Below are 27,798 nucleotides of genomic sequence, written 5' to 3' on the forward strand. Positions count from 1 at the left end.
GGGCATGAAAGAATGGCTACTATTGCTTGGACATACAGTATGTGTTTGAACGCTAAACATGTACCCGAAATCCGATAACCAAGAACAGGCTCAAGACATTGATAACTTGAATGTCATCCACGTCACCGGAACAAAAGGCAAAGGCAGCACATGTGCCTATGTGGATAGTATCCTGCGGGAACACGCAAGAAGAAATGGAATATCGCGGAAAATTGGACTTTATACTTCGCCGAGTCTGTGGCCGCAAAATAGGATACGAATTGATTCAAATCCGCTATCAGTGGATATGTTCATGCAGCGCTTCGGTGAAGTATGTACCGGGCTATCTATCGACCCTGATAGGCCGTCTCCTGATATCAAGATCCCTGGGTTACTCCAGATGATGGCTATCTTATCGTTCCACACTTTCATCAAAGAAGGTGCTGATGTTGTCATTTGTGAGGTCCACCATGGTGGCCAGTTTGATGCGACCAATTTTGTTGAACATCCTGTCATCACTGCCATTACGAAGATTGGTCTGGACCATGTTGATAATCTCGGGGGGTCTATCCAGAATATCGCTTGGCACAAGAGTGGGATCTTCAAGAACGGGGTTATTGCACTTTCCGTCCCACAGGTTCCAGAAGCTGAAGATGAAATGAGGCGACGGGAGAAGGAACTCGGTGCATCGCTACACTTTATCAAAGATGTCAAGGGCGCATTAATCCAATTCGTCACCGACATCGCCTTCGAAAGCATCTTGCCCGAACAGCGAGAAAATTGTGCACTAGCCACGCAGATCGCTCATCACTTTCTCCAAATGAGTGGTCACTCGCTCGATGAGCGAGACGTTCAGGCTGGGATTGAGAAGTGTCGTTGGCCTGGGCGCTTCGATGTCGTCGAATCGGGTGGCTGCACTTGGTATATGGATGGAGCACACAACGAAATGAGCATGGAAGTCGTTGGAAAGTGGTATGAGCGAGTGGTCAATGCTAAGTATGTTCACTGTGTTAATGCCAGCCAGTATACTAATAATAGCAGATCTACTCGAGTTCTCATTTTTGCTCATTTTTCACCGGAGCGGAAGCGTGACTGGTCCAAGATACTACAAACGCTGGGTAAATATCTACAGACGCCGGTCCAGCACGTCATATTTGTCAAAAATATTGAATATGATCATTTCACCACTGCAGATGCACGAATGGAAGGTTTCGTTCAGCTCTGGAAAACAAATTGGCCCTCCAGTGCCATCTATAAGGCTGATAGTGTCGGAGATAGCATCGATCAGGTTAAGAAGATTGGTTCGGGGGCGCAAATCCTGGTTACGGGAAGCCTTTATCTGGTCGAAGCTGCTTTAGAACTTGTCAAAGGCGAGATTGTCTAAGTGACAAGTCTGTGCCTCATCTAAATCGTCCAGATCGTTTAATTTCGGGCTTGGTTATTACCACTTACTCTAAAGATTCACTGCAACTTTTCGGAGAACATAAAGCTCCAATCTCGGGATTTTAATTGATCAGAAAATATTCTTTACCAAACATTACCTTATCAAACCTCTAAACAATATAAGCTAGCCTCCTCGAGAGAGTCGCAAAGCTGTAGTGTGGGTCTGTCGACAGGAATCTATCAGTAACCTTCTCTTGATGGAGTGGCAGTGAAATTGATACTTGAGTATTTGAGAGTTGAGGTCCTTACGGACAAGTCTACACATATTCTGATGGCACCTATACGGCTATCGACGTCCTTGAGGAAATATTTTACGGATAAAAACAAAGCAATACTGAAATTTCGGACATGAGTCTATAATATTCGCCGTTCAACAGCCACTATAAAATACAAGTCCATATTTATAAAAAACAAGCTTGAAACCAAGCACTGTGGCTGTGGTGCCGAAAATCTTGAATTGTTTTCAAGAAGCTTAGGGGCAGCCGCTAGAAGGGTAGTTACAGCTGCTAGTCTCACCACCTCCAGTGATGGAAACCCCAGAGAAAGAGAAGTCAGAGCAGCTGTCACTGCCACAGAGGATGTAGTAATCCATACCATCATCGGTAGCAGTACCAGTGACATCGATGAACGAGACACTGGAGATAGTCACACCGTTGGTAGGGTCACCAGTAGCGCCACCGTTCAAGTAGTCCTGCTGGATATCAATACCATAGTCAGAGATGCCAGACATGGTGATGTTCTGGTAGACAATGTTGGTAACACTGCCAGTGGTATCGGCGTTGCTCTTAATACGGCAGCCGTTCTCGCTGTCAACAACCTGGGAGTTCTTGAAGGTCACGGTATCGACGACGTTGTCGCTCTTTCCACCGATGGAGCCGATGCTGAGACCGTGACCGCCGGAGCAGTAGAGGTTGTCGATGACGATGTTGGAACCACTGGTGACAGCGACACAGTCATCTTGGTTGTAGACGACAGTGTTCTCGACAGTAACGTATGTGCTCTTGGAGATATCGAAACCGTCGCTGTTGTGGGCGGCTGGGTCGCCGTCGGAGGCGGAGTTGGCGGCGTCTCCGGCGGTGTTGTTCAAAAGGAGGCCGGAGATGGTGAGGTGCTCGGAATCTTCGATCTGGAAGCAGTGAACGGGCCAGTTGACGATGTTGAGGTTGGTGATCTCGGAGTAGTAGACATCCTTAACGACAATGAAGTGGTCGGGCCTGTATGGATTTAGCTACTTTGTTCGTTTTGGGGGCGGTTGGCTCATTACTCACTTGTCCTGTCCGCCGTTGGATCCTTCACCATCCCAGTAGGCCTCGCCGTTACCCTCAATTACGTGACCATCAGCACCGGTAATGGTGAGGTTGGTTCCAGAGATAACGATGGGGTCAAAGTCATCGTCGAAGGTGTCTCCGAAGGTCTGCCGTCTGTTAATATTTAGTCGCGCGAAGAAAGAGGATAGAACGTACGGTAGTACCAGCAAAGGTAACAGCAGCACCGGTCTGAAGACTCGACAGGTCAATGGTGCTAGAAGCAGGTGCATAGAAGTCGGACAGCACAATGTTAGTGCAAGACGCGACAGCAGAGGAGAGCGAAGCATATTCGCTGACAACACAGGCAGATCCAGTAACGACAGCAGCCTCGGAAGAAGAAGCCACGACGGCCGCGGCAGTAGACACGACAACAGGTGCCGCGGTGGTGCTAGGGACCTCAACCTCGGCGGAGCTGGAGGTAGAAGAGGCAGCCCGGGTAGCTGTCACGAAGGTAGTTGGCGAGCTCGAAGCGCTAGTCGCAGCAGGCACAACAGCAGCAGTGCTAGTAGTCACAGCGGCAACAGTGGTAGGCTCGGACGCCTATGAATAGTTAGTTAGCTGCCAAAGCCATTTATGTAAAACCAAGAATGCTTACACTAGCCGAATCAGTCGCCCAGGCAGTGTCGAGACAGCTGCATGCGCTCGACATGTGCTTCACATTGTAATCACAGGCAGAAGCAAAGCTAGGAAGCCCGGTAGTGGCAGTCACAGAGCTAGCTGTGAAAGTAGCACAGAAAGCAGCAGCCTCGGCTCGAGAGGCAGTGTACGCAGAAGGACAGGCATGACTAGCGGGATTGTTACATCCCAAGACTAGCACCGGAAGGAAAGAAAGAACTAGCGCGCTGCGCATAGTGAAAAGAATGGATGAAAAGAATGGATGAAAAGAATGGATGAAAAGAATGGATGAAAAGAATGAATAAGTGAATGACAAAACAAAAAAGAATGATATGGATGAAAGTCGAGAAGCGCAGCTACGAGAAACCTCAAGATTCTTATACGTACACACCCACATCCAGGGGAATAATTTAGTTCAAACGCTACATCATGAACTGGGTCCATTTGCCGAAGAAGGTCAGGCTAGATGCAAGGCGTGTCCGGCAAAACTTCGCTGATTCGAGTCCATGAAAAATCCACTAATGAGCTCGTCAGCCCCTGGCGCTTTTTAAAGCATGGCTGAGTCGTTTCATATGTCAGAACTACGTTACTTTGGCTAAATGGAGGCTCTAGGCCTAAACAGGTCAGGTAAAAGGTACCGACTCGAGCACACTGATATTTTCCACCGGTAGATTGTCCGGTGGCACCAAGCTACCAGGGGCCGGGCGTTTCACGTTGATGGGGGATGTCAATGGTGGCGTTTCGGTGGTGAGTCTTAATGCCAAGCGAGCCAAGAAAATTTAAGACTTTGGAGCTCTAGCTCGAGGCTAATGATCGGTGAAACAACAGCCAAACTTCTTAGGAACTTGACCCGAAACCATTGACAACCATGGGACCCACTTTGTGCTGCAGGAACATGATTACCGAGGACTTTTTCATCAGAAAGTGGATATAGGGTGGGGATTCGCATGGACCGTGAGAACGGTGTGGCTGTTTATTAGCGGTCTTGCCGATGCCGAATACGAGTGGACGCGTCGCCGTGTACGAGAGGATGAGGACTTAGATCATTGGAATGAATATACAATTGACTTTTGGGTCTTCTAACGCCGTCTATGCTAAGAATGAAATCCCCATGTCTGTCATGACATGTACAAAAATTGACTCGATCATCTGCGCTTCTTGCCACCACCACCGCCGTCTTCGTCGTTCTTGCGCTTCTTGCCCTCCCTGCGCCAGTAATCATCGCGCTCTCTCTTCTCACGGGCAGCCTTCTTCTCTAGACTATCGGCCACCTTGGCTCGGTAAACCTGGCGACGCTCTTCTTGCTTAGCTGCACGCTTAGCAGACTTCTCGTTGCGCATAGTAGTCAACTTCTGCATGAGGTCGCGGGCCTTCTTCTCCTCACCACCGAGGACCACAGCACGCTTCTGCATGTAGGTCTGGTCCTTGTGGCCCTTCATCTTGGTGATCTGGGACTTGTAGGGAAGATCGGCGGCCAGCTGACGGGGCACCCGCAGCGGGTTGAAGTGGCGCTCCTGTCGCTCGATCTTGCGGTAGGCCGAATCCTTATTCATAGGGGTGGGGATGCCCTGGTCGCGGCGGACCTCACCAGTCAGCCGCATACCCTGCCAACCGCCGTCGGCGTTGCTGCCTTCAGTGTGGTCGAGCAGGTTGGTAACAGGGTTGTAGAATCGGTGTGGCTTGATAGGGTACCAGGCGCGCAGGAAAACAATATCACTCATCAAGATCTTATCCTCGAACGTAGCACGGTAGTACCCGTCGGGCTTGCTGAGAGCTCGCTTGATCTGACCACGGATACCGGAGACTGTGCGAATTGAAGCGCCTTCGAATTTGGCGATCTCAAGGGCAGAATTGAACATGTCCTTGATGAAAGCGGTGTTCTTGAAGATCTTGTATGGCACACCAGTAAGTTTCAACTTCTTGACAATCTCAGTGTGCTCGTCCACGGCGAGGACGACACCAGTCGCAGCAATGCGGAATCCAGGGTTCTTGTTGGAGAAGGATTGAACACAGCAGAAACCGGTGTTAGGAGCCACAAGTGGACCGTAGAAGACACCGGTACAATGCATGTGCTCGGGAGTATACTTGAGCAGACGGTTTCGTGTCCGACTGTCCGAGGTACTGTAGATGGGCATGGACTGGAAGCGACGCCAGCCGAGGGAGAAAATCAACGGGTCGTTGCTCTTCAAGATCTTCTTGTGCCAGCGGTGACGCTTGATGCGAATCTGAACATATCCAAAGCGATCCTCGGTAGGAGCCAGTCCTCCAACAATGACAGGGAATCGAGGGCTGAACTTTTCAACGAACTCGTATGGCACATTCTCCAAAACGATTCGTGCGTAAGTACCGGCCTTGTAGCCTTCAGCGCGCGCGCGAGAGGCTTCGTCAAGGTTGTCAAACTCAGCGCGGTTGATATCCATCTGCTTCTGCATCTTTGCCTTCTGCATGTCATACCAGTCATCCTCGCCAAACTCGCCATCTCCACCATCACGGGTGCCGTCTTTGGCATTGCCAAAGCCTTCACGATCTTCTTCCTCAAAGCGAAGTTTCAACTCTTCCTTCTTCTTCGCGTTGCGCTCACGCTCAGCTTCCAAGTCCACGAGGCCCTCGGGCTCCGCTTCCTCATCCTCATCATCTTCATCCTCCTCTTCATCGCCATCCTTGAATCCGTCGAAAACCTCGCCCGACTCCAAGTCCTCGAAAGCTCCATCACCTTCATCATCCGAGTCATCATCGAAATCGTCCTCGTCGACATCGTCATCGTCTGAACCACCACCGCCGAGTTTGCCGGTAACGAAACGCAGTTTGAGCGACTCGATCAATTCCTCATCACGCCACTTACGCTCAAGCTCATCGTAGTCGTATTCAGGAATGGCGCGAAGATCGGCCTCGTCATCCTTCTCGTTGTTGGTCTTCTTGAAGAAATCGTCGGCTTCTTCATCGGCTTCAATGTCGGATTCCTCGGATTCATCGCCATTATTTTCACCGCGCCATGTTTGCACAACATCGACAGGGGTAATCGAGTCGTCGTACATCATGCGAGACAGATCGCCAACGCGGAAAGCTGGGCGCTTGCCATGGAAAGCCTTGGCGTTTTCCTGCATGTTCTCCTTCCAGCGAAGGTTACCCTCTTCATCTTCGTCGTCTTCATCCTCGTCACTATCCTGGTCCTGCTCATCACCGGAGACAGAGCCTATGTCGGAGTCGCTGTCTGCGAATGCAACGTCATCGTCCTCAGCATCGGCGTTTCCGTTCTGTCTTTTCTTAAAGCTATCCGCAAAGTCTGCTGGCGCAGACATGTCGACTTCATCTTCATCATCCTCGTTTTCATCAAAGTCACCTGCGTCATCCTCTTCATCAGAAGCTTCCTCGTCTTCGCCGTCTTCATCATCTGATGCAGCTTGGACGCGCTCGGAATCAGCTAGTCGGGCATGTCTCCGTTGTTTGCGGCCGGTTCCTTCGTCCTCGACAGCATTGGAGATCGTCTCACCGCCACGGAACAGACGAACGCCCTGGTCAGCCTCACCGAGCAAGCGGCGCTCGCTCTGTAGGTTTACCACAAGCTGTTCACCCAGACCTCGGTCCTCGTTATCGGATTCCTCATCATCCGAGCCCCGGTTGAACGTATTTGTCTTGATATCAATATAGACGGCGTCTTTATCGACCAACACACCACCAACATCGGACATGGGAGCAAAGAGCAGTTTCTGCTTCTCGCCCAGCTTGCGTCGTGAAGATTTTCCAGTTGCCTTGGCAATTTGCTGGTCCATGAAGGGAGTTGGGCACGGATCGGGCAATCCTTCGATGCCGGAGACGGTCAAGTCACCCACACCAGGGACATGTACTCGGGCACCGTGGGCAGGGAAATTGGTACCTCTAAGATAACCATATAGTGCAACCGTACGATCACACTTCGGGTTCTCTTCAATCTTAGTTGGTGGCGTGATATCCAAAAAGCGATCGGCCAGGGCGTAGGGGTGAGAGTTACGCCAAATAAGCGGACGCGGGTTCTTCATGACAGACAAGAATCGGGAGAGGTTGTGCACTTCACGATCGGGGTAACGGCCGTTGATGACACCGGAAAGATAGAAGAGCTTAGCACCCTGGTAAAGCTCGCTCCAGAAACGGTGCTTGAGGCGCTTCTTGGTCATCTTCAAGGTGCTCTGCTTCTTGAACAGATCCAAATGTGTCAAGATACCAAAGACATTACCCGGCATACCACTTGTAGACAGAGCGTTCAGGAACTCCATGGTCTCCATCTCGAAACCGTAGTTACCGTCGATCATGAGGAGAACGATATCAGCAATCTTCGAGACATCGATCATAGCGGCGAGGGAATCGGAAGGACATTCGAGAAAAGTAAGACGCTTCTTCTTGGAGGTAACGATTGTCAATGGTCCCTGGGGCGAGCTGAGGGTCTGCTTGGTGTAGCGACGGATCAGGGACTTGATGAGAGTAGTCTTGCCGACACCGGGAGGTCCAACAACTGCAATGACAGTCGGAGGAGCCTCCTCGGGCATGCGATCAACCTGGGGGACATGGAGTCTCTTTTCCTTGACCTAGAAGAGCAATATTGATTAGCTTCCATGCGGAGATTTCTTAGGCTGTAAAGCGTACCTCTGAGGATCGCGCAGCCTGCTTGTTGAGCTTTCCCGGGTTGGAGTAGGCAAAAGCCTTGGGGTTTTTCCCTGTCGATAGAAAATAGCGTGAGTAAGAATTGGCTTGGATAATCAAGTCTCAATGCAATCTCCGCAGATTTGCGGAGGCGCTCAACGGCGTACCTTCATATTTCTTCTTCTCCTTAGCGGGCCGGTGCGACCGGTTCGCTTGGTTCTCCATGTTGTGCGAGGAGGTCTCAAACCTCAAAGCTTCTCTGATTAATTCCAGAGAGAGAACACTGGGCAAAGCGACAGCAGCGATAACTCGAACTCTCTCCGTCCAAAATTATTATTTCGGGGCGGAAATATGTGGAGCCGGTTAAGAAAAAAAGTTGTATCTTGATGGGGCTTAGCGCAGAATAGCTCAATCCTTGGTGTGACACCTCAGGCAGCAAGGCGTGAAGTGTCAAATTCAGGCATCAAAACCGAGGTAACTTCGCTATCTTATCAGTTTATCGTGACCGGGCCGGCTCTCAGCGATAAAGAACAGCCCCTCTCATCGGGCCGATGCCTAAGGGCTCTCGATACTCGCATCTGGATTGTGGGCGGGGTTGTAACGATTTGATTTCGTAACAGATTGATACAGCCCGTGGTTCGACACTCTCTGGCACCACTAGCGCTTAGACCTGATAGACATGTTTCCCGCGGTGTTCTATGCGGGGCAAACCCCATAGATGATATGACTACATGTAGATAACGGCGATTCTCCGAGAATATATACCTGTAGATAGTATATATTATGGTACTCCCCCAGGGAACACGAAGGTTTTACTTGGTCTCTCAATTGACATCAAAATAACTTCCAGTCGCATGAACACCTAAGCGCACTACGTGGTGTCGTGCTATTTACATCGAACGTATCCACCCCAAAATGGCCGCTCCTCGTCGGCCTCCTCCGGCCTACACAGCACCCCCAAACTCGGGCATCCATGCGACATCGCAGCTCTACCATTCCATCTCAAAGACTGCATTGGACCCCGCCGCACGTATTCCAAAGGAATCATTTACAATCCGACCATGCTCCGCCCAGGCATGGGTTGTCCCCGCCGGCCACATCTGCCGCCTGACAACGCCCAAAGGGCCCCAAGTGGGTGATTTGAACATCTGGAATGCAAACAACCCCCGTGAGCGAATGTGGGCAGCACGAACTCGGCAGATCCACGCCTCGCACGTCTCCGTGGGCGACCGTCTCTGGTCAAACCTGCCGTATCTACGGCCCCTGGTAACAATCACAGGAGACTCGCTGGGAGGCGGGCAGTTGCATAATGTGTTGGGACCGGATGGAAAGCGGAAGCCGGAGGTCGTGTTTGGCACCACGCAATTTGGAGGACGCGTGCATGACCTACTGGGTACTCGATGCGATCCATACGTGAATCTCCTTATGGGTGGTGAGACCTTTGACTTTCACTGTCACTCTAATCTAACGCGGTCGGTGGCACCCTACGGCTTGACAGAGCTGGATGTTCATGATGTGTTGAATGTGTTCCAAGTGACAGGATTGGATGAGGAGGGAAAGTACTTTATGGAGACTTCACCAGCAAAGGCGGGCGAGTACTTTGAGTTCTTTGCCGAGGTGGATATTTTATGTGCCCTTTCGGCATGCCCTGGGGGTACGTGCAATATATCGGCAATCACTTGGCGCATATGAATACTAATATTTCTTTTCTCCACAGGCGACCTTTCTAACTGGGGCTGGGATGATAAGGAGGGTGGCATGGGATCAACCTGTCGGCCACTTGGGGTTGAAGTGTATCAGTTGGCCGATGAAAAAGTGCTAGACGGGTGGAAAGCCCCTTCAAGCCCAGCATACAAGGGTCTGCATGGGATGAGCATGCCTCCTCGCGACCAAGACGGAATGGTCGGACTGTGAAGTGGTCCGATATACCACGTGATCGTGCCCCGCGTTCGGAGACGCACGTCATCGGGAATCATGCCGCATGGTTACATCAGCGGAGGGAATTTGAATAGCAAAGCACAGAGATGCAGAAAAGAGAGAGAGAGTCACTAATCTAAGCTGTCAGACTCGGGCAAAAGTGGCGCAGTAGGCGGCTCAATTTATTTAATTCGCGCGATTGCATAGCTTGATCAGGCATCCGTTTCGTTTTGATTGTTGCTTTCAAATAAATATAGCTTCAAGTTCTGGTCAAAAACCACGACATAGTGAATGTCTGACACTATGGAGCTGACGTGGTGTAATATTTCATTGGATGAATGAAAGCCAAAAGCCTAACCTTGGAAGCCCAGGGGCTATGAGAATTGCAGAAGGCCCTTGGTAACTGGATGGCGTAAGACCAAGTTAGGCCCCTCTTATCAGCTCACACATATAAAAAGCAAGTTCCCCCTCCGCCGCCATCTCCACCTTTTCTTATCTCCACCAGACTTTCCAAACTTAACCTTGTCACCCCGCTGCACTTTCTTGCTCTTTCACTGTCAATCAACACTCCTTAATCATGCCTCAGTACAACGTATGTGACTATTTTCATTATCTTTTGGTCTCTTGTAATTTTGGTTATCGAAGCTTCTGCTGACATTGGTGCCTTTTAGGTTACCTTGAAGAGCGGTGCTTCGGATGCAGAGCTGGAGAGGTTAGTTTCTCCCCACCACCTTTTCCAAAAATGGCGTGGAACACCATATTGACAGATCTATGACAACAGGGCCAAGGAGATCGCAAAGGAGAAGGGCGGTTCCATCACGCACGAGTACTCTCTCATCAAGGGTTTCATGTATGAACTCCACTTTCCCCGCAGACGCTCTTCCGCCGACTCAAGCTGCGACTCTGCTCCCCTTCCAATCTATTTACGAATTACAAATACGACTCACAAATGCTAATCATCGTTCAATAGTGTTCAATACCCAGACGGTCACGTCGATACCCTCGAGTCCAACGAGCATGTCCACGTCGAGCAGGATGGCGAAGTGAAGACTCAGGAGGAGTGAAGTATGGAACAAAGCCCGAAAGCCATGCAGTCATCCGTGGAACGCCTGTGAGGGCCCCAGGCCAAATGCCAATCCAACCAGATATGCAGGATAGTGGGGGGTTTATTGCTTCGGCGTAACGAGATTTATGATACCAGGGATCCTTATAATCCCTATGCGCTACATCATTTAACTTTTTATTTCAGCGAGTTCAGAGGGCTGCTAGCGGAGTCTGCAGTCAGAGATGATTTCTTACGACCTTTCACATGAACTTAAATGCAATCAATATGTATTGTACCCAATCAGTGGCTCTCCCGATTGATGACAGTGAACTAGTGTCCATGCGCTGCTATTTGACTCGGACTTCTCCATAAATAAGTATGAAGGCCTTGATTGGTGGTGGTCAACCGAGGATATCCGCATTACCTCATAGGACTGTTTAGTTATCTTGTACTTTGTTTACTCATCAGGAATATATTGCGCACCCAAGGTTAGAGCATTCTACTAAAGAAGGTGCCCTAGAAGCAGTTGAGAGAAACGAATATTCACGAGAAACCTTGTACACATGAATTGCCCTAGGCCAGATACTTGGAAAGAGGTTCCATTGTGAATTATTTTGATTCTTCCGCCTCACGCCATCTGCTATGAATAAAGAATGCTGTTAGCCCCTTCTACTAGTGATGCTCACTTTCTCGAGTCCTGCTAGCAAGACTGAATATGCCGGAGAAATCACGGCAGCCCTCTCAAACAATTGAAGCGAATTATGAATCTATATTATTTCCCCTATAAATCGCCCATGAGACCACCCAGAAACTACACCTTGCAACTGCAAACACCAAGACCATGGCATTTTGAAGGAACATCGAGGGTGTGGATATTATCAATGCCGAGCTTCAGGATCATGTCAAATGAGAAGACGTGATGAAAGATAGATAAAAAAGAGAAAAGCCAGCATGATGATGCCCTGGATCAATGGCACTACCAAACTGCCACACAAATTTGGTTAATACCATGGTCCATAAGACTGAATCGAATTATGCATTGTCTTGTAGGCTTCCATTTTCTTTGAGCTCGTTTTTGTCTCTTCAAGCACCTGATATTGGTGATACAAACATACATCAATCTTTTTGAGGTCAGCGCACTTTGCATCACTTTGACTTTTCTTGTGCTGGGGCTGCAAACCGCATCTCCATATCAAGGCGTTATGGTCGGGTGATGCGATGCTTTTCGATCGTAGGGTTTACCTAGCCCAAGAGCACTACCGATACATAAGAGAGTTGTTTCATAAAAAAAGACGAATAATATCAGTGGACGCTCAGTAACTCAAACATGGATGACGAGGGACTAATGGTAGTTGGAGAATGTAGCACAAGAGTTCCGTCATTGTCGCGGGTGGTGTCCTCTCTTTATAATCTACTTTGATTTCTTGGCTGTAGACTAAGCCATAGGCAGGGCAAGAAGGATCGTTGTGCTAGTTTCGCGGACATTGTCCGCTGATTCGGCGTTTGAACATCAAAGAAATCATATAGTCCGAGCACAATAAGCTTATCGCGCCGATGCCGGTGATAGCCTTATCTAGGCGGGGCTCAGCGTCCTGAGATTACCGTATCTGGCCGTATACACCGCCAGTTTGCGAGGGATCGTAAAGAGCTCGGTGTATTGGCTTGTATCGGTACCCCTCCAAAGTGTATCTGCACGCCCTTCTTTGACAAGGTCGCAGCTGCGTCGCCAACAACCACGAACCATGTTACTGAACGGAGCGGCATTAGATAACAAAAATCCACATTCTACATGACTACTGGCCGAATCGCCAACTGATCCAAAAAAAGCGCCCATATTGTACCATCTAACCTGTATTGATGAGTCATTCTCCCCAATCGGAACTGTGCTGCCGGGTGGATAACGCTCTTGTGAATTCCACCGGATAGCACCAATTCGCCTCCGTTTCCGCTCTAACTCTGTCGTCTACCTTCACTGTTCTTACACAAGTGAGTCGACATCAAAGCGACTTTTGCGCCGCTCCCAATTTTCGCATAGTCTTGCCAGCTTAGCGCTTAGCATAGCTCCGCGCAGCTTTCGCACAAACATACTTATCGCATTATCACAGCAAATTACCTTTCCTACCCGCACCGAGTCACCGAGTCGAGATGAGCCCACCCTCCGCTGTGGATGTTGAGATGAAGGGGATCACTGACACCTCTGCGGTGTCGATTCCTGATCCCTTGACTCTCAATGGCGTTCCTGGATGGCGTGAGAAGATGGCCAAGATGCCCACTGGTGTTGCGCCGGCGTGCAGCAGTGATATGTTCAAGAGCCCGGTATGCTCCCCACGACCAGGACAATACAATACCTGTGCTCTCTGCGGAGAGATGGAAGTGTTTCAATAACGGCTGACCAATTTTGCTGTTCGTTCCATCTAGGCTTGTTACACCAAGCCTAAGGCGAAGCGTTTTGACCGTGAGTTTTGCGATCTTCTACAGAGGTGGCCAATGGCTTGCACTTAGCCACAAATATTTTTGGAACTTCACTTATCACTGTCATACAGACTTTTTGTCGCTCGAGGCCAAGTCTCGCAAGGTTGGCATCCCAGCGCCGTCCAGGACTTTTCACAATAAGCCGTTTAACCCGATTACTAGGCTTCCACATTGAAAACCGCAGCACAATACTTGAAGAACCCTGGTACGAAAACCAAAGGAGACATTTGCATTGCAGTAAAACTAATGTATCTTCAGGAATGCTCTCTCTCGGTGGTGGTCTGCCATCTCCCGAATACTTCCCAATTGAGCACCTCGATATCAAGGTCCCCACTCCCCCAGGCTTCACCCCGGAAGCTACCCGAGAGTCCGGCACTGTGTTGCACAGTGGAAAGCACGACATCAAAGAGGGAAAGAGCCTTTATGGTATGTGGATTGTCCAAGAATTGATGGCGTGGCTTTGAGATTGACAATTATGTGCAGATTTGGAAATTGCTCTGAACTATGGCCAAGCTACTGGAGCTCCCCAGCTTCTCCGATTCGTCACAGAACATACTGAGGTATCATCCCCTTGACGTCTAGAGAACAGCGAATTCTGACATTGCCAGCTCATCCACAACCCTCCGTACGCTGACTGGCAATGCACCTTGACCGCCGGTAGCACTTACGCTTGGGACACCGCACTCCGTTTGTTCACAGAGCGGGGCGACTACATTATGATGGAAGAGTACACGTTTGCCAGTGCTGCCGAGACCGCTTGGCCGCTTGGTCTCAAGGCACTTGCTCTGCCCATTGACGAGGAGGGTATTGTTCCCGAGGCCATGGACGAGCTTCTCAGCAACTGGGACGTCAAGGCTCGTGGAGCACGCAAGCCCTATGTCCTTTATACTATTCCCACAGGCCAGAACCCTACCGGAGCCACCCAGTCCGCTGAGCGCCGCCGGGCCGTGTACAAGGTTTCCCAGAAGCACGATGTTCTCATCATCGAGGACGAGCCATACTACTTCCTGCAGATGCAGCCTTACAGCGGCGAGGGAGCTGCCGCCCCTCCCCCACCCGCCACCCACGACGACTTCATCAAATCTCTCGTCCCCTCTTTCCTAAGCATGGATGTTGACGGCCGTGTGGTCCGACTGGAGTCCTTCTCGAAGGTTGTCTCTCCCGGTTCCCGTGTTGGTTGGATCGTGGCTTCCGAGCAGATCATTGAGCGCTTTGTTCGTAACTTCGAGGTCTCTTCACAGAACCCTAGCGGTATTTCCCAACTTGTTCTCTACAAGCTGCTAGACGAGCACTGGGGCCACTCAGGATACTTAGACTGGCTCATCGCTCTGCGCATGTCCTACACCGACCGCCGTGACGCCTTACTGCACGCCTGCGAGAAGCACCTCCCCCGCGAAATTGCCCACTGGGTTGCCCCTGCTGCGGGCATGTTCGTAAGTTACCACTAGTCTCGTGACTTCGATCATAGATCATACTAACATTTGGCCAGCACTGGATCGAAGTCGATTGGCGCAAGCACCCCGGCGCTGCCGCTGGCAAGACCCGCGAAACCATTGAAGAAGAGATTTTCCTGTCCGCTGTTGACCACAGTGTTCTCTTGTCCCGCGGAAGCTGGTTCAAAGCTGATAGCTCAGCTACTATGGAGAAGATGTTCTTCCGCGCGACCTATGCCTCTGCTTCCTCTGACCAGATCGACGAAGCTATTTCCCGCTTCGCTACTACTCTGCGTGAGCAGTTCGCTCTGTAGACTTTCGTCAGCAAACGTATAGCGTTCATCCCAAGCGATTGGGTTGCGCGACTCATAAGTTAGGTAGAATTTCCATAAGTGTACATACATATGTTGGCCCTGCTGGGCTTTCTAGAAAACGGCGCTGTCCACCTGTTTATCTGGGATTTTATTCCTTAAATGAATTTACGCTTCACGTCTTCAAATTTGCAAATACAAGAGAGAATGCTGAAAATGCCTGTATCGAGGATGACCTAATGTATAGAGTTCGTGGGTCTCAAGAAGATGTAACGCTGACTCAAGGCTATAGGCCGGGATGACTTACAATGGTTGATCATTCCTTTGGTCCACATAGCGTAATTGACAATCGACTATGACCGCCCACTCCCACCCATTCTCTCCCGTTCACCGTCAGATCTTGAACAATGATGTCCGTGTTTGGGTCTTATTGCAAAATTTCTAGTCTTACAATAACGCTACTGACTACTAAGCTATGTTGCTAGCCTCCTAGTTGCATCACCGGTTATATAAAATTGCAGACCTTGAAGTAGAGATAAACCACCAAGTGAATTCTAAGTATACTGTATACCTACTTTCCTAGGCTTGGACATGGAGAGGTAATGTCTATATAAATATGTAGTATATAATCACTGACCCTGAAATCGACCATCATGTAGGCTTGATCACCGAAAGAGCAAGTAATTTCTCAAATAAATGACAATAGTACCAAGCAAACCAATATGTGCAGTGAATGTCACCAACTAGAAACCACCAACTCCTCTCACCCGTTTCACGGCTCCAATGACACCTTTAGCCCAGCTAAAGTGTCCAGGGTCTGTACCAATGGACCCAGGAGGAATCTCCCCACTGGTCGGATCATGCCAGCAACCATCTTCAGAGCTCGCAGCACCGTACTTCCCGGTATTCTGATTCCGATCAATAGCTTCCAACCACATCTTACAAACTAACGGGGAGTCCAGCATGACATTGATTTCTTGACTGTGGAAGAAGGACTGGGTATCCAGGTTGCCATTTCCTGCAACAGAAAATATGTTAGCACGTATTCACGAAACATCGAAAACCGAACGTAAAGGAAGAAAGAGCCATACCTTGGATAGCAACTTGCTCATCAATAACCATCAATTTAATATGACAACTCCGCTTCTTAAACGAGTTGTGAATAGGCTGAATCTGGTCTTTGCCAACATAGTAGTGCACTCTTAGCCTTGATTTCTCTTCATCCGTTGTGAGAGCATTATATAGTTTGTTAGCGATCATCTCGTTCGTTCCGTTCTGGAATGGTAGTAGTTCGCCTGCATCGTTGTATCCGAGGCAGAGGTAGGGCGTCACAATGACGCCTCGACGAATTGCTGCCAAGAGGGGCTCCAAGAGGGGCTCGGCATTCATGTTCGGAGTTTGAATGAAGATGGTGTGCTTTGCGTTATTGATTGCTGAAACAAAGGCTGCATCTTGGGGGTTGTGGGTGCTGCTGTGGTTTGGAGCTTTGAGATCATTAGGAATTTGGTTTGTTTGGCACAGCTTCAAGGTGATAGTTACTTACATCCGTAAGGCTCTCGGTTAACGACGGCCATGGGAAAGGGCTCATGCTGTGGTAGGAGGATGTATGGTGTCATTTTCGGGTCTTGGTCGGTATCAGGCGCGTTCCCGGTTGTGTCAGGTTGAATGGTGGTATCTGTTCACTAATTAGTAAAATTGAGCTGTTGGAAAGTTGGTTTCATGCCTAACATACTCAGATGACGGGTTACAGCTTGCGTGGGTGTTTCCTCTCCACGAGGGTTAATACTGCTGTTGACCCTCTTTGCCTCGCCTTCAAAATCGACATCCCAATGGGGAGAAGACGCAGTATGCTCCGGGAGATCTTCGGGTAAGCTCTCGTTGGGGTCCACCTTCTGCTCCCCATTATGAGCAGGGATAGGAGCACTCTCAGCAGGAGAAATCAGTTGAGGTAGCGGAGGGTCAAGTGGCTTCCCCCAAGACAGCAGCGCGGCATCATAGAAAGAATCGACAATAGGTCCTTCAATGTGAGACAGCATCTCCAGGTTATCGTTGTCCTGGATGTTACTGCTCTGCAAGAGACACATGCGTCGATCGATGACTGTGAATTTGGCGTGGAATGTGCCGAACACTGGCCGATGGAAATTGATCACTTTCAAATCGACGTTCGGGATCTCATGCGGTGCCGGAAGTCTAACTTTGTCGATCGTCCGTTGTTCACTATTCACTTCGAGGCGGTTGTCCAATACCTGAGGCCAGTTAGCATTGAGTACGACGAAAAATTCTCTTCAATGCACTCACCTGCTTCGGGTCTCCGCGATCATATACCATCTTCATCACCACCTTTGTACCCCGTTCTCCAGCTCTCCTGTTCAATTCCCGAATACCATTTGTAACCAATGTGGCCGCGTCGGAATGAATCCAAAAATTTGTACCCAAAAATACCTCATGTTCAGCGCGCGCGATGCAATTTCCCAAATGACGGCAGAGATCCGGTAGTGGCGCCACAATGGTGAGGGGAATAACGCCTCGGCTCCCAATCAACGGGGGAGAAACCACTCCCGTGCTGGGCTCTTTATCCAAGGAACCAAGAACATCGTGATAAATCTGGAATGAATCAGTTCTTATCTTCTGTTCAGTCCAAAGAGCTCAATCTTACCCGAAGAAATAGTTCACTGGGCTCTGCAGATCCCCAATGTCCGCAGGCTAGAGCTTTCTGCTCAGCAGTCTTCTTTTCAAACTCATCAATCTCCTCTTTGGATAATCCATGCGCCCCGTTTCCCTTCAAATGTGAGTGGGCAATATCGTGGTGCTCGTACAATCTCTTGAAGATCGACTCTGCAGTCTGCGACGGATCCTGCGCTAGCTCGGAAGTTACGGTCTGCGCCTTTTTCCACAGACCATATACCTTAGTAGTGACCATTGCGATAACGATATAGGGAATTGTAAACTAATCAAAAACAAAGAGAACTGCGTGTAGCACTCGAGAATTTATTTTTATTCCAAGTTAGTTCCTGGCGTGACGTAAAAGGCTCTAAGCGGGGTCGGACACGCTGCTAACGAAGCTGACCTCACCAGTGGATTCGCTGATTGGTTCAGATCAGGTCAATTCGACTCAAAAATAATGTGATTGCCTGGATTATGACGTAAGAGTGGTTTGGGATCAACTGGTTGATCTTCTGGCTTCCCTACAGGGCTGAATGACGTACCAGTGGCCCCACAAAGCTTAGCAAAGCTTGTTTATCTCTTGCCATGTCGGCGACGTCGATACTTTGTGGGTGTTATGATGATTTAAGGCGTTTTATGTAGCCTATATGAACTACTCAGGCCAGCTAAAAGTTCAGGAGTGCCTCTCAACTCCATCTATAGTACTTTGCCAAGATAATATGTTGCACGGCATATGCACGTGGTTCTTCAAATGTTTCTCGAACGCCAGAGTACCATGGCTCGAACTATTGTATGAGTATCATCCAATCAAACATAAGGGAAAAACTGGTTCTCCGGCCTGTCGAGGCCAAAGTGTTCACGTAGCGTAGAGCCCGTATAATCATCCCGGAACAGCCCTCTTCGCTGCAGCTCCGGAATTAACCTATCCGTCACCTCCTCCAGTCCCTGAGGCAAGAATGGAAATACACATGTGAAACCATCTGAAGCCTCCTCTTTCAACCAAGTCTCCATTTCCTCCGCGATATCACTTGGCGAGCCAAGGAACGCTAAGCCAGAGTATCCTCCAGACCGTTGCGCAAGCTGCCTGACATTCAATCCCTCCTCTCTGGCAAGTCGCTCCACACCCTCCCTGCTCGTCTTGCTCGCATTCGTCTCCGGTAAGTTCTCCGGCAAAGGAGCATCTGGATCAAGCACACTAGCATCAACTCCAAGCAAAATCGACAGAGAAGCGATACCGCTCTCATAATGTACCAAAGCATCCAAATCCAACCTCTTCCTCTGCGCATCTTCTTTACTTTCCCCGACAATAATCATTGCTGCCGGTAAAATCTTCAGCTGCTTTCTCTCCCGTCCGGCCTTCACCACCCGCTCTTTAATATCAGCATAAAGCATCTTCGCAGCGTTAATATCTCTCGGACTGCAAAAAACCACTTCAGCCGTCTCAGCCGCAAGCTGTCGTCCAGGCTCACTTTGCCCAGCCTGCACAATAACAGGCCACCCCTGAACAGGCCTAGCGATATTCAAGGGCCCTTTGACCTTCAACTCATCCCCAACATGATTCAAAACATGCATCCTCTCGGGATCAAAATACTGACCAGTCTCCACATCCCTCGTAAACGCATCATCCGCAAAACTATCCCACAAGCCCGTAGCAACATCGTAGAATTCCCGCGCACGCTTATATCGGTCCCCATGAGCCATATGCTCATCAAAACCGAAGTTGTGGCTCGATTCCGGGTTGCCAGTCGTGACTATGTTCCACGCTGCACGGCCACTGCTTAGGTGATCTAGACTTGCGAAGCGGCGTGCAACGTGGTAAGGTTGATCATATGTTGTGCTTGCTGTGGCTGCGAGACCAATTTTCTCCGTTACAGCTGATAGAGCGGAAAGAAGGGTGAAGGGCTCGAAAGATGTTACTGTATGGCTGCGCTTGAGGGCCTCGATGGGCATGTTCAAAACTGCGAGGTGGTCTGCCATGAAGAAGGCGTCGAATTTGGCTGCTTCAAGCTTTTGAATGAAGCTTGTTAAGTGTTTGAAATTGAAGTTTGCGTCGGGGTAGGAGCCTGGGTAGCGCCATGCTCCTGTATGTAAGGAGACTGGACGCATGAAGGCTGTTAGGTGAAGTTTGCGGGTTGGGAGGTTGTCTGCCATCTTGATTTGCTGTGGATTGTTGTTTGAATGAATTGTGAATGTTGTTTAAGGTCAAGATGAATGCTTTATATATCTTCCTAAAATGACTGAATGTTTCAATGTATTTATAAGCATTTTATAAGCTTTGGCTTTGGGACGTATGGCGTGCTCTGTGTAGGTTGCTCACGCAAGCAGCTGTGATGATTTCGTTACAAGCTATAATTTTCGCGAGTACCTGAGGAGGTTCATGCAGAAAAGTCCCAACTTGGAATGGCAATTTGAATAGATCCATCCCTGGAATAGGAGGTACAAGTCATTCAAGCTATCGAAAAGAATTTAAGTAGATTTTCTACACTCTGGTTTGCATACAATTTTGGCCTGAGGCAAAACAGACGCCTCAGGCTAGTAGTCACGTGGCATGATGTCTCGCCGACCGTTGCGAGATGGGCGGCGACGTACACTATGAGACTTTGAACCCCTTCAATCTATCTCAACTGATGCAATATTATCTCAATTAAATAGACATCTCTTTAATAAGTTGCTGTATCTTGTGGACTTCGCAAACGACAATGAGGGCAGGACATACCGCATGAAGATCCTGTGTTGACCCTGTTAAGCAACTGCGCTGCTGTGCTAGTAGGCCTTGATACAGAGCCTGGGTCACGTCCAAGTAGGTTCGTTTCAATCCTCATCCCCAATATCACACCATGTGTGATCTTGATACCGTGTTTTGATTTGCTTCCCTCACCCCTCCACCCACCTACCTACCACCATCTTCATTTCCACTTAACACACTATGCACAATCACCCAATAATAAGGCCATGGCTGACTGCGGCGACCAATTAAAGCCTGAAACGGACGATTTTGAGCTAAGTCCGACCGAGCGCGACTTTGTGCTTCGACTGCTGGACGTGTCGAGTCTCTCTCTCGCATCTAGCTCAGAGTCCATATGGACACCTGATTGCAAGGCATCCTTGACACCTGAACCTGCGCCAGTGATCAGTGAAACTGCGCCAACCTCATCTACGTGGGTGATTGTTGAAAATAAATCGCTTAGTTTTGTCTCTTACATTTCCCAACTCAGGAAACGCTGCCACTTACCCCGGATCAGCTCTCTGCATCACGGGACTCCGAATCTTGTCCCCTGCCAAGAAACGGCACCGAGTGGACATCAGGAGGCGTCTCTGGTCCAAATTCGAGAAGCCTCTCCGTTCGGCTGTCAGGAAGTGTCTTTGGATCAGTGCCAGGGCCTGGAATTGTCTTCGGCTGAACACCAGGAAGTGTCTTCGAGTGGAAATAATTTCAGCCTATCCCCAGACTCCCTCTCTGAATCAAGCACCTTGGTTTTTGAGCTTTTTGACTTGCTAGAGGTGTCGTTGTCTTACGATTCCAGTCCTTCACCTCCAAGCCCTAGAACTCCACCCACATCTTCTGTCTACTGCAGTACTGCCGGAGATACTGAAAGCTGTGCTGCTGAGTTATCAACCCCAGAAGGCAAAGTTTGTCTGGCTGTACCTCCCAAGGCAAGAACTGTGAGAGCTCATTTTGCAACTTCATACGAGCAACTTATTGACAGTTGTTCATTCAACTTCGATACCCCAAATATCGTTCCGAGTTTGAAACGATCGTTTGACAGTTTGTGCAATTGTCGGTTGGTATTGGAGGACAATACCACAACTCACGTCCGAAGCAGTGACAACGAGTCTACTTCTTCTCCATCCGTCCCTACTATCTGCATCTCTACTTCTACTCACCTCTCACTGGATCCTGACCCTGATCTTCCACGCATCGAATCCCTTCACCTCGAAAAAAATTTGCCAACAAGATCAGGAATCGTCTGTCCTCTTTTTTTGGTGATCGCTGTGTGACCCTCTGCTAACACGATTTCATCATCCACGACACTTAAAATCTCCTTGTTCCTCGTCATTGATACAAATCATTTGAGCCTTACAGGAAAACCAAGATGGATACACGTGGGTCCCGATTCTTGGACCCATCGTCTGCGATGGCAGCGATTACAAGACACAAGGCTGAAGCAATAAAACTGGCCCGAGAGCAAGGAACTGCTGTGAAGGAGATGTGCCGACGCGCAAAAACAGAAGTCCCGCCATATGAATTCGAAGAGCTGATTGGTAAGGGTGCCTATGGTCGTGTCTACAAAGGCCGACAGATGCCATCCGGCCGGCTTGTTGCAGTCAAGGTGCTGGACATTGATTCATTGGATTACAAATCTCTGCGTGACTTTAGAGATGAGTCGATCAAGGATTTCATCCACGAAACCAAGGTTATGAAGCAGGTCAAAGACTCAGGTGCCAAGAACATCAATGAGCTTATTGAAGCGATCTCCATCCACTCACAATTGTGGCTGGTATGCGAATATTGCCCTGGCGGGAGTGTGCGGACTTTGGTGAGTATGCCCTACCGTTTACATGTCAACGGTCTCTGATTGGTCTTGCAGATGCGCGCAACCGATGATAAATTGGAAGAGCGTTTTATTATTCCAATTGCCCGGGAGCTAGTCGTGGGACTGCGTGCCATTCATGATGCTGGCATTATACATCGCGATATAAAAGGTATTAGCTTTATATTAATTTCAATCATGATCCGCAGGATTGCTGATCAATTTCTTAGCGGCGAATATCTTGATTCACGAGGAAGGCAGACTAGAAATCTGTGATTTCGGTGTGGCCGGAATCCTGCAGTCCCAGCGAGACAAGCGGTCAACATGGATTGGCACACCTCATTGGATGCCACCAGAGATGTTCTCAACTCGGGGTCAAGCCCATCAATATGGCAGTGAAGTGCGTGACTTGATCTACTTTCATGACCTTTACTAATCCAACTAGATTGACGTATGGGCGTTTGGCTGCACATTGTTTGAGTTTGCCACTGGTAACCCACCCAATGCAGGCCTGCGTGAACGTATGCAAATTGGACGCCAGCTCAGTCGCAATACACCCAAGCTTGATAGCGAGAACTACAGTGACGGGCTGAAGGACCTTATCTCGTATGCTCTAGACTCTAACCCGTCTACTCGTCCTTCCATGGCGGATATCCTAGATCACCCCTATATTGCTGGCACTGAAGAAGAATACCCTACATCATCAGTGAGTGAGCTTGTCAGGAATTATTATCAATGGTCGCAACGGGGAGGACAACGTATCTCCTTGTTCCACCCTGGAGGTGCTGCAGCCGCAGAACTTCCAGGTACAGAAGAGTCAGAGGATGATTGGAACTTCAGTACAACAGATGGGTTTGAGCGGAGGTTTTCGGTCATCGACCTTGATCAGTTGGCTGCTTCTTTGGCTGAAATTGAAGAGCCAATTAGCTCAACTACCCCAACTCCAGATTATGACTTTCACGATGATCCGTCCGAGGATGAATTAAACCCAGAGGACAAGGCCAACTTTGACGAGCGGGTCCGGCGAGGAGCCGTTGCGATGGAGGGGCTGTTTGATGAGGAGAAGCCGAGCTACAAATACGAAACAAAAAACGATTTCGTGCCCATTGAGCCTCCTCAGCCGGCATCTGACCTACCCCTTCGCACTGAAACAGACCGTTCCTCCGTAACATCCACATTCATTGACATTGACATTGGCTCCTTTGATTCTTCCCACTATGCAGCTGGTGCACCATCCGCACAGCCTTTCCAATTAGCTGATGCTGGTACGATACGTGCAAACAGATCAAGTCTCCGTGGTAGTCGCTCCAACGACAATAGTTCCCAGTCATCTGTCAGTGGTGAAGAAAACATGGAACCGCAAGAGGAAGAGTTTCAACCCCAGTCAGGCCCACGACCTCCTACCATGGACTGGAAGTTCCCAGTGTTCAAGAACACTGAGGATGAGGATGTCAAGAAAGAGGAACCAGCTCCAGAAGCAGCACCAGCACCCGAGCCTGCTCAAGAAGAGCCATTCCAAGCCGAAAAGCGTGCCACCATGGAATGGACTTTCCCTGTAATGTCTGACGAGGTTTCAAACGACACCAATACGGATCAATACGACACTCTCCGAGCACCGCTACCCCCGCTTCAGCCGGTTGAAGAGTCTGACATCTCTCGTCCCTCAACATCCGCCTCCAACTTGTCAAGTGCATCTGACTCGGACTACGATCCTTTCCGGTTTGATCGTCCGACCACCCCTGAAGGCCCGCCATCCAAGTCTTCCAGCCGGGCCCAATCATTTGACTCCACCAACAGCTTTGCATTGTCAAAGGGAGGAGACTTTGAATTCCCCGATGACAGATCCGTCTCTCTTGATGGACCCGGTCCTGACGAGGAGGAGCCTCACCCTCTGTGGAATGAAAACACTGAAATCATAGACCCTAATAACATCCCACCGCTTGACCTCCCCTTGCCTCGTGATGTTGACAAGGTCTCGACGCCGGTGTCCGAGCCTGGTTCTCCCGTCTACGATGATCCGCCCACTATCCGCCAGGCTGCCATTGCTCGGGATAGCGCCACCAAAAGACCCGACTCGGGAGTCATTCCATTCCCCGTCCTTGTTCCACCCAGTGCAGAAAGCTTGATGAAAGGTGCTGACGATGCAGTTGTTCTTGCTGAGCTTGAGCGGCTTCTTGATGACTTCCTCGACGGTCTGACTGCCACTGGACAAGCCCTTTCTCGTTACGGTGCGTCAAACGACCCTCCTGATGTCTAGCTCAACATCCTTTTCGATCAGCGGTTTTCTGTATGCTTTTATCCCATACTGTCTGATTCGCAAGCGAAGTTAATTCCACCATGATGTCTGAGCCTCTATGTTTGTGTTCTTCAGTCAACAGTCTTTGTATGTTTTTATCCACATACTGTATGCACTTCAAGCGATGTTAATTCCGCTTCATGTCTGAGCTTCTATGCTCGTGGTCGGCTTCTATGTCTTATGTCTGTGTTCAGCCGGAATCAATACCACATTTGTCTCTTAGTTTTCCCGTAGGATATTTTATGTATTGTTCTCGAGGTCTATGGATCTGCGCCAAGTAAAGATCATGAATCATCATCAAGCATTGGCTCGCGAGGTGATATTTGAGCATGAGCCAACCAATTTGATGATAAGCAATTTCAAGTCCTCCAAATCTTGCTCTCAAAGGATTGGCCCTGTCGTTCTGGTTTCGTCTTGATCATTTTAAATACGAGTGACACAATCGTAAACAGAATTTTCACGTCCACATTCACGTCCACATTCACGTCCCCTACACGTCCCTACATCAACGAACGTCTTCTTCCATCATGTCGGAATTTTCGTACACATCGTCATGGCGATCCATGTCCCCACTTGACCTTCTGCTCATTTCCTCCATCTACTAACCTCCCCCTCCGCCATGTTAGGTGGATTTTCAAGCAAGAATGGTCCAGTCTCCTTCTCCTTCCCCTCGCCATCCACATCACCACTCACGATGCGTGACTGGAAGACTGCGCTGATGGAGGTGAAGCGCCTGTACCTGCTTAAGCAGTACGAGCAGTGTGCGGCTCACTGCATGAAGCTTCTGAACAATGCAAAGGGACCAGTCCGTATTTCCCAATGAGATTCAACATGCACTGCTGACAATTTCAAAGCCGGAACCTATACACAGAACCTTTCTGACGTTCTATGCTGCAATCTGCTACGAACTTTTGGGCCGGGCTGCCCATATCTACTCTGCGAACAAGGTGTTCCTCCTGTGTCTTGCTTTGGAGAACTATGCCAATTGCGCTGCTGCTCTTCCTCCCCTTGTGAATCTACCTCGGCTTCCCAAGGTGTCAGATGATTTTTCATGGCCGCCCACTCCTGTCAGTGTGGAGGAATCCCTGGCTACGTTTGAGCCTGCTAAAGGAATACCTTATGAACGTGAGTCGATGATGTTGAGCATTACTCGCATGATTGATGCGTCTATTTCCGGCCTAGACGATCCTTTCCTGGACACTGTTGATGAGACTTATGATTCATCCCCATCCCGCCTTCGCAGAGCGCTGGAGGAGATCCATACTGAGGCTCTTAAGCCTCGTCCTCTTCTCATTCGTAAGGCTTCCGGTGAGGTCCCTGTCGAGGTACCTGCTGAGAAACACTTCACAAAGTTCGCCAGAATTTCAATCCACAGTGAGGACAGCAGCCAGACGAAGCGCAAAGACAGGTTCCGTCCTCCACGACTGCCACTTAAGGTCATCCCATCTTCCCGCCCCAATGCTCGCATGTCCGAATCCCTCTCGCCTAAATCCGAGCTGTCCTGTTCATCTACAGCTACCACCGCTATCCTCTCCCCCATGACTCCAAATCTTCATGTGCCATACTCCACGCCACCATCGACACAGCCCAGCATAAAGTTAGCCGCAATCCCCATCGAGAACCTGACACCCACCCATGCAGCCCAAATCGTTCGCTCCAACCGTGGAATCGCCTTCCTCCGCGAACAGGTCACCACTAGTATCTTCGAAATCCGGCAGCAAGTGCGAAAGGTCGAAAATATTCAGGATATTCATCGCAACCGCATTTCCAAACATGCATCCTCCTTCTGGAGCTTTGATCCCATCCTTCCCGAGACTGAAGATAACAAGGCATCCCATGAGCTCGGGCGGATTGTGGGTGAGTTTGGAAACATCCTCATCAAGGAAACGATAGACCAGCGCATTATGCGTCTCCGGGCTGAGGGTTGGGATACGGTTGGATTGCGGTCATCGCGGAGCACATGGAAGGGGTCGCGATACTATCAGGAGCTTTGCGCTATGGTTTTGATGGAGCAGAAACTGGACTCATGGGACGGTGAAATGCGCCTGTGAGAAGTAGAGCTGGTTGATCTGACGATCTAGCCGAAATTTTGCGACGATATGAAGGTGATCGATCCTTCGAATTTACGTATGCTTGAATAATGGATGTTGAAAAGTTTCTCTGCTGATATTAATGGAGATGGGCTTCCGACCCAATGAATTTATGTCAAATTATCCAACCCCCAACTTTTTAGGCTTATGCAATGGGACAACCTTCAATACCCTTGAAATGCGTTCGAGCCATTCATGATCAGTACATCGAGCTGCATTACAGTCCCTTGCTCAGCACTGATCCAACTCCTTCTCCAGCACCACCCTTGCCAAATGCTCCTCCAATCCCGTTGCCCAGCTGATCTTGGAACTTGCTCAGATTCGTGTCTTCGGCAAGTATCTTGGCTGTCAGACTCTCTAGTATCTCAAATTAGCATTCTATGGCGGACAAATGGAATGGATGTTTTTGCAATATGTTCAAACATACTCTTAAGGCCATAAGACACCTTCGTCTCGCCCATCATGTACAGGACAATTTCCTGTAATCTTTTCTGGTACGGGTCCAAGGTACCCGAAACCCAGGCACCAAGTAGAACGAGCTGCGAGACGACGTAAAGAAGGAAAACAAACATGATTTGATATGGTGAAGCTTTGAGGTTGATACAATAGGTTTGATTGATCTTGTAGAATCGATTTCCTCTTCCATGATGCTAGGTTTATATGATTTATCCACGCGCGGGCCCTGCAGGCTATGACGTTCTGGCGTAGCGATATGACGCTGCCGTGCCACGATTAAGGTGGAAGTGGAGCCCACAAAATCTCCTACCAATCAGCATTGCAAATAGAAATTAAATCCACTTTTAAATAACCTTTACCAGCAGTCCGATATACCTGATCATCTCGGACATTTTGTTGCGAGAACGTCATAGAGACAAAACACAATGACCTGGATGAGAATCGAACCCGGGACCTGTTGATTCTCTACATACCCAGGAGGTACATCTCGAATAGTGTCATCAGCATTGGCCAGAAACTTGACCAAAACTTCTTTTCCGTGTAACACGCCATGCACTGGGAGTTCGAGTGTTCTGGTTTCATTTTCGAGTCCAGCGGGCCAATATTAAGGTGACACAGTTTAAA

At 49.3% G+C, this 27,798-nt stretch overlaps 11 protein-coding genes across 11 annotated transcripts; 6 read left to right on the top strand and 5 right to left on the bottom strand.

The window, feature by feature from the left end:
* Positions 1-58: 58 nt before the first annotated feature.
* Positions 59-1,363, top strand: N7484_005795 (uncharacterized protein; the record flags this gene model as incomplete). Its single annotated transcript, XM_057116214.1, has 1 exon — positions 59-1,363. The coding sequence occupies one exon, from the start codon at positions 59-61 to the stop codon at positions 1,361-1,363; it is 1,305 nt and encodes a 434-aa protein (XP_056972097.1).
* Positions 1,364-1,894: 531 nt separating this feature from the next.
* On the bottom strand, positions 1,895-3,579 carry N7484_005796 (glycoside hydrolase family 28 protein; the record flags this gene model as incomplete). The annotated part of the gene is made up of 4 exons (XM_057116215.1): positions 1,895-2,636; positions 2,691-2,836; positions 2,886-3,269; positions 3,325-3,579. 4 exons carry the CDS (start codon positions 3,577-3,579, stop codon positions 1,895-1,897), a joined length of 1,527 nt encoding a protein of 508 aa, XP_056972098.1.
* A 910-nt stretch (positions 3,580-4,489) lies between these two features.
* On the bottom strand, positions 4,490-8,183 carry N7484_005797 (GTPase BMS1; the record flags this gene model as incomplete). Its single annotated transcript, XM_057116216.1, has 3 exons — positions 4,490-7,903; positions 7,962-8,032; positions 8,126-8,183. 3 exons carry the CDS (start codon positions 8,181-8,183, stop codon positions 4,490-4,492), a joined length of 3,543 nt encoding a protein of 1,180 aa, XP_056972099.1.
* A 690-nt stretch (positions 8,184-8,873) lies between these two features.
* Positions 8,874-9,872, top strand: N7484_005798 (urea carboxylase-associated family protein; the record flags this gene model as incomplete). Its single annotated transcript, XM_057116217.1, has 2 exons — positions 8,874-9,612; positions 9,676-9,872. 2 exons carry the CDS (start codon positions 8,874-8,876, stop codon positions 9,870-9,872), a joined length of 936 nt encoding a protein of 311 aa, XP_056972100.1.
* Positions 9,873-10,452: 580 nt separating this feature from the next.
* On the top strand, positions 10,453-10,939 carry N7484_005799 (uncharacterized protein; the record flags this gene model as incomplete). Its single annotated transcript, XM_057116218.1, has 4 exons — positions 10,453-10,467; positions 10,547-10,587; positions 10,657-10,725; positions 10,846-10,939. 4 exons carry the CDS (start codon positions 10,453-10,455, stop codon positions 10,937-10,939), a joined length of 219 nt encoding a protein of 72 aa, XP_056972101.1.
* A 2,126-nt stretch (positions 10,940-13,065) lies between these two features.
* On the top strand, positions 13,066-15,139 carry N7484_005800 (aminotransferase-like domain-containing protein; the record flags this gene model as incomplete). The annotated part of the gene is made up of 8 exons (XM_057116219.1): positions 13,066-13,236; positions 13,339-13,375; positions 13,464-13,495; positions 13,555-13,597; positions 13,651-13,818; positions 13,876-13,952; positions 14,001-14,825; positions 14,882-15,139. 8 exons carry the CDS (start codon positions 13,066-13,068, stop codon positions 15,137-15,139), a joined length of 1,611 nt encoding a protein of 536 aa, XP_056972102.1.
* A 740-nt stretch (positions 15,140-15,879) lies between these two features.
* On the bottom strand, positions 15,880-18,083 carry N7484_005801 (IQ calmodulin-binding motif protein; the record flags this gene model as incomplete). The annotated part of the gene is made up of 6 exons (XM_057116220.1): positions 15,880-16,154; positions 16,228-16,620; positions 16,680-16,811; positions 16,869-17,382; positions 17,435-17,740; positions 17,793-18,083. Coding segments are annotated over 6 exons (1,911 nt in total), but the record flags the coding sequence as incomplete, so codon positions are not given.
* Positions 18,084-18,607: 524 nt separating this feature from the next.
* Positions 18,608-19,951, bottom strand: N7484_005802 (LLM class flavin-dependent oxidoreductase; the record flags this gene model as incomplete). The annotated part of the gene is made up of 1 exon (XM_057116221.1): positions 18,608-19,951. One exon carries the CDS (start codon positions 19,949-19,951, stop codon positions 18,608-18,610), a length of 1,344 nt encoding a protein of 447 aa, XP_056972104.1.
* A 1,943-nt stretch (positions 19,952-21,894) lies between these two features.
* Positions 21,895-24,589, top strand: N7484_005803 (putative serine/threonine protein kinase; the record flags this gene model as incomplete). Its single annotated transcript, XM_057116222.1, has 4 exons — positions 21,895-22,338; positions 22,390-22,504; positions 22,563-22,732; positions 22,778-24,589. The coding sequence occupies 4 exons, from the start codon at positions 21,895-21,897 to the stop codon at positions 24,587-24,589; spliced, it is 2,541 nt and encodes an 846-aa protein (XP_056972105.1).
* A 733-nt stretch (positions 24,590-25,322) lies between these two features.
* N7484_005804 (uncharacterized protein) lies at positions 25,323-26,679 on the top strand (the record flags this gene model as incomplete). Its single annotated transcript, XM_057116223.1, has 2 exons — positions 25,323-25,378; positions 25,500-26,679. 2 exons carry the CDS (start codon positions 25,323-25,325, stop codon positions 26,677-26,679), a joined length of 1,236 nt encoding a protein of 411 aa, XP_056972106.1.
* Positions 26,680-26,935: 256 nt separating this feature from the next.
* N7484_005805 (uncharacterized protein) lies at positions 26,936-27,290 on the bottom strand (the record flags this gene model as incomplete). Its single annotated transcript, XM_057116224.1, has 2 exons — positions 26,936-27,075; positions 27,146-27,290. 2 exons carry the CDS (start codon positions 27,288-27,290, stop codon positions 26,936-26,938), a joined length of 285 nt encoding a protein of 94 aa, XP_056972107.1.
* Positions 27,291-27,798: the final 508 nt, after the last annotated feature.

This window comes from Penicillium longicatenatum (genome assembly GCF_028827895.1).
Source record: "Penicillium longicatenatum strain IBT 33135 chromosome Unknown contig_3_segment0_segment0, whole genome shotgun sequence".
NCBI lineage: Eukaryota > Fungi > Ascomycota > Eurotiomycetes > Eurotiales > Aspergillaceae > Penicillium > Penicillium longicatenatum.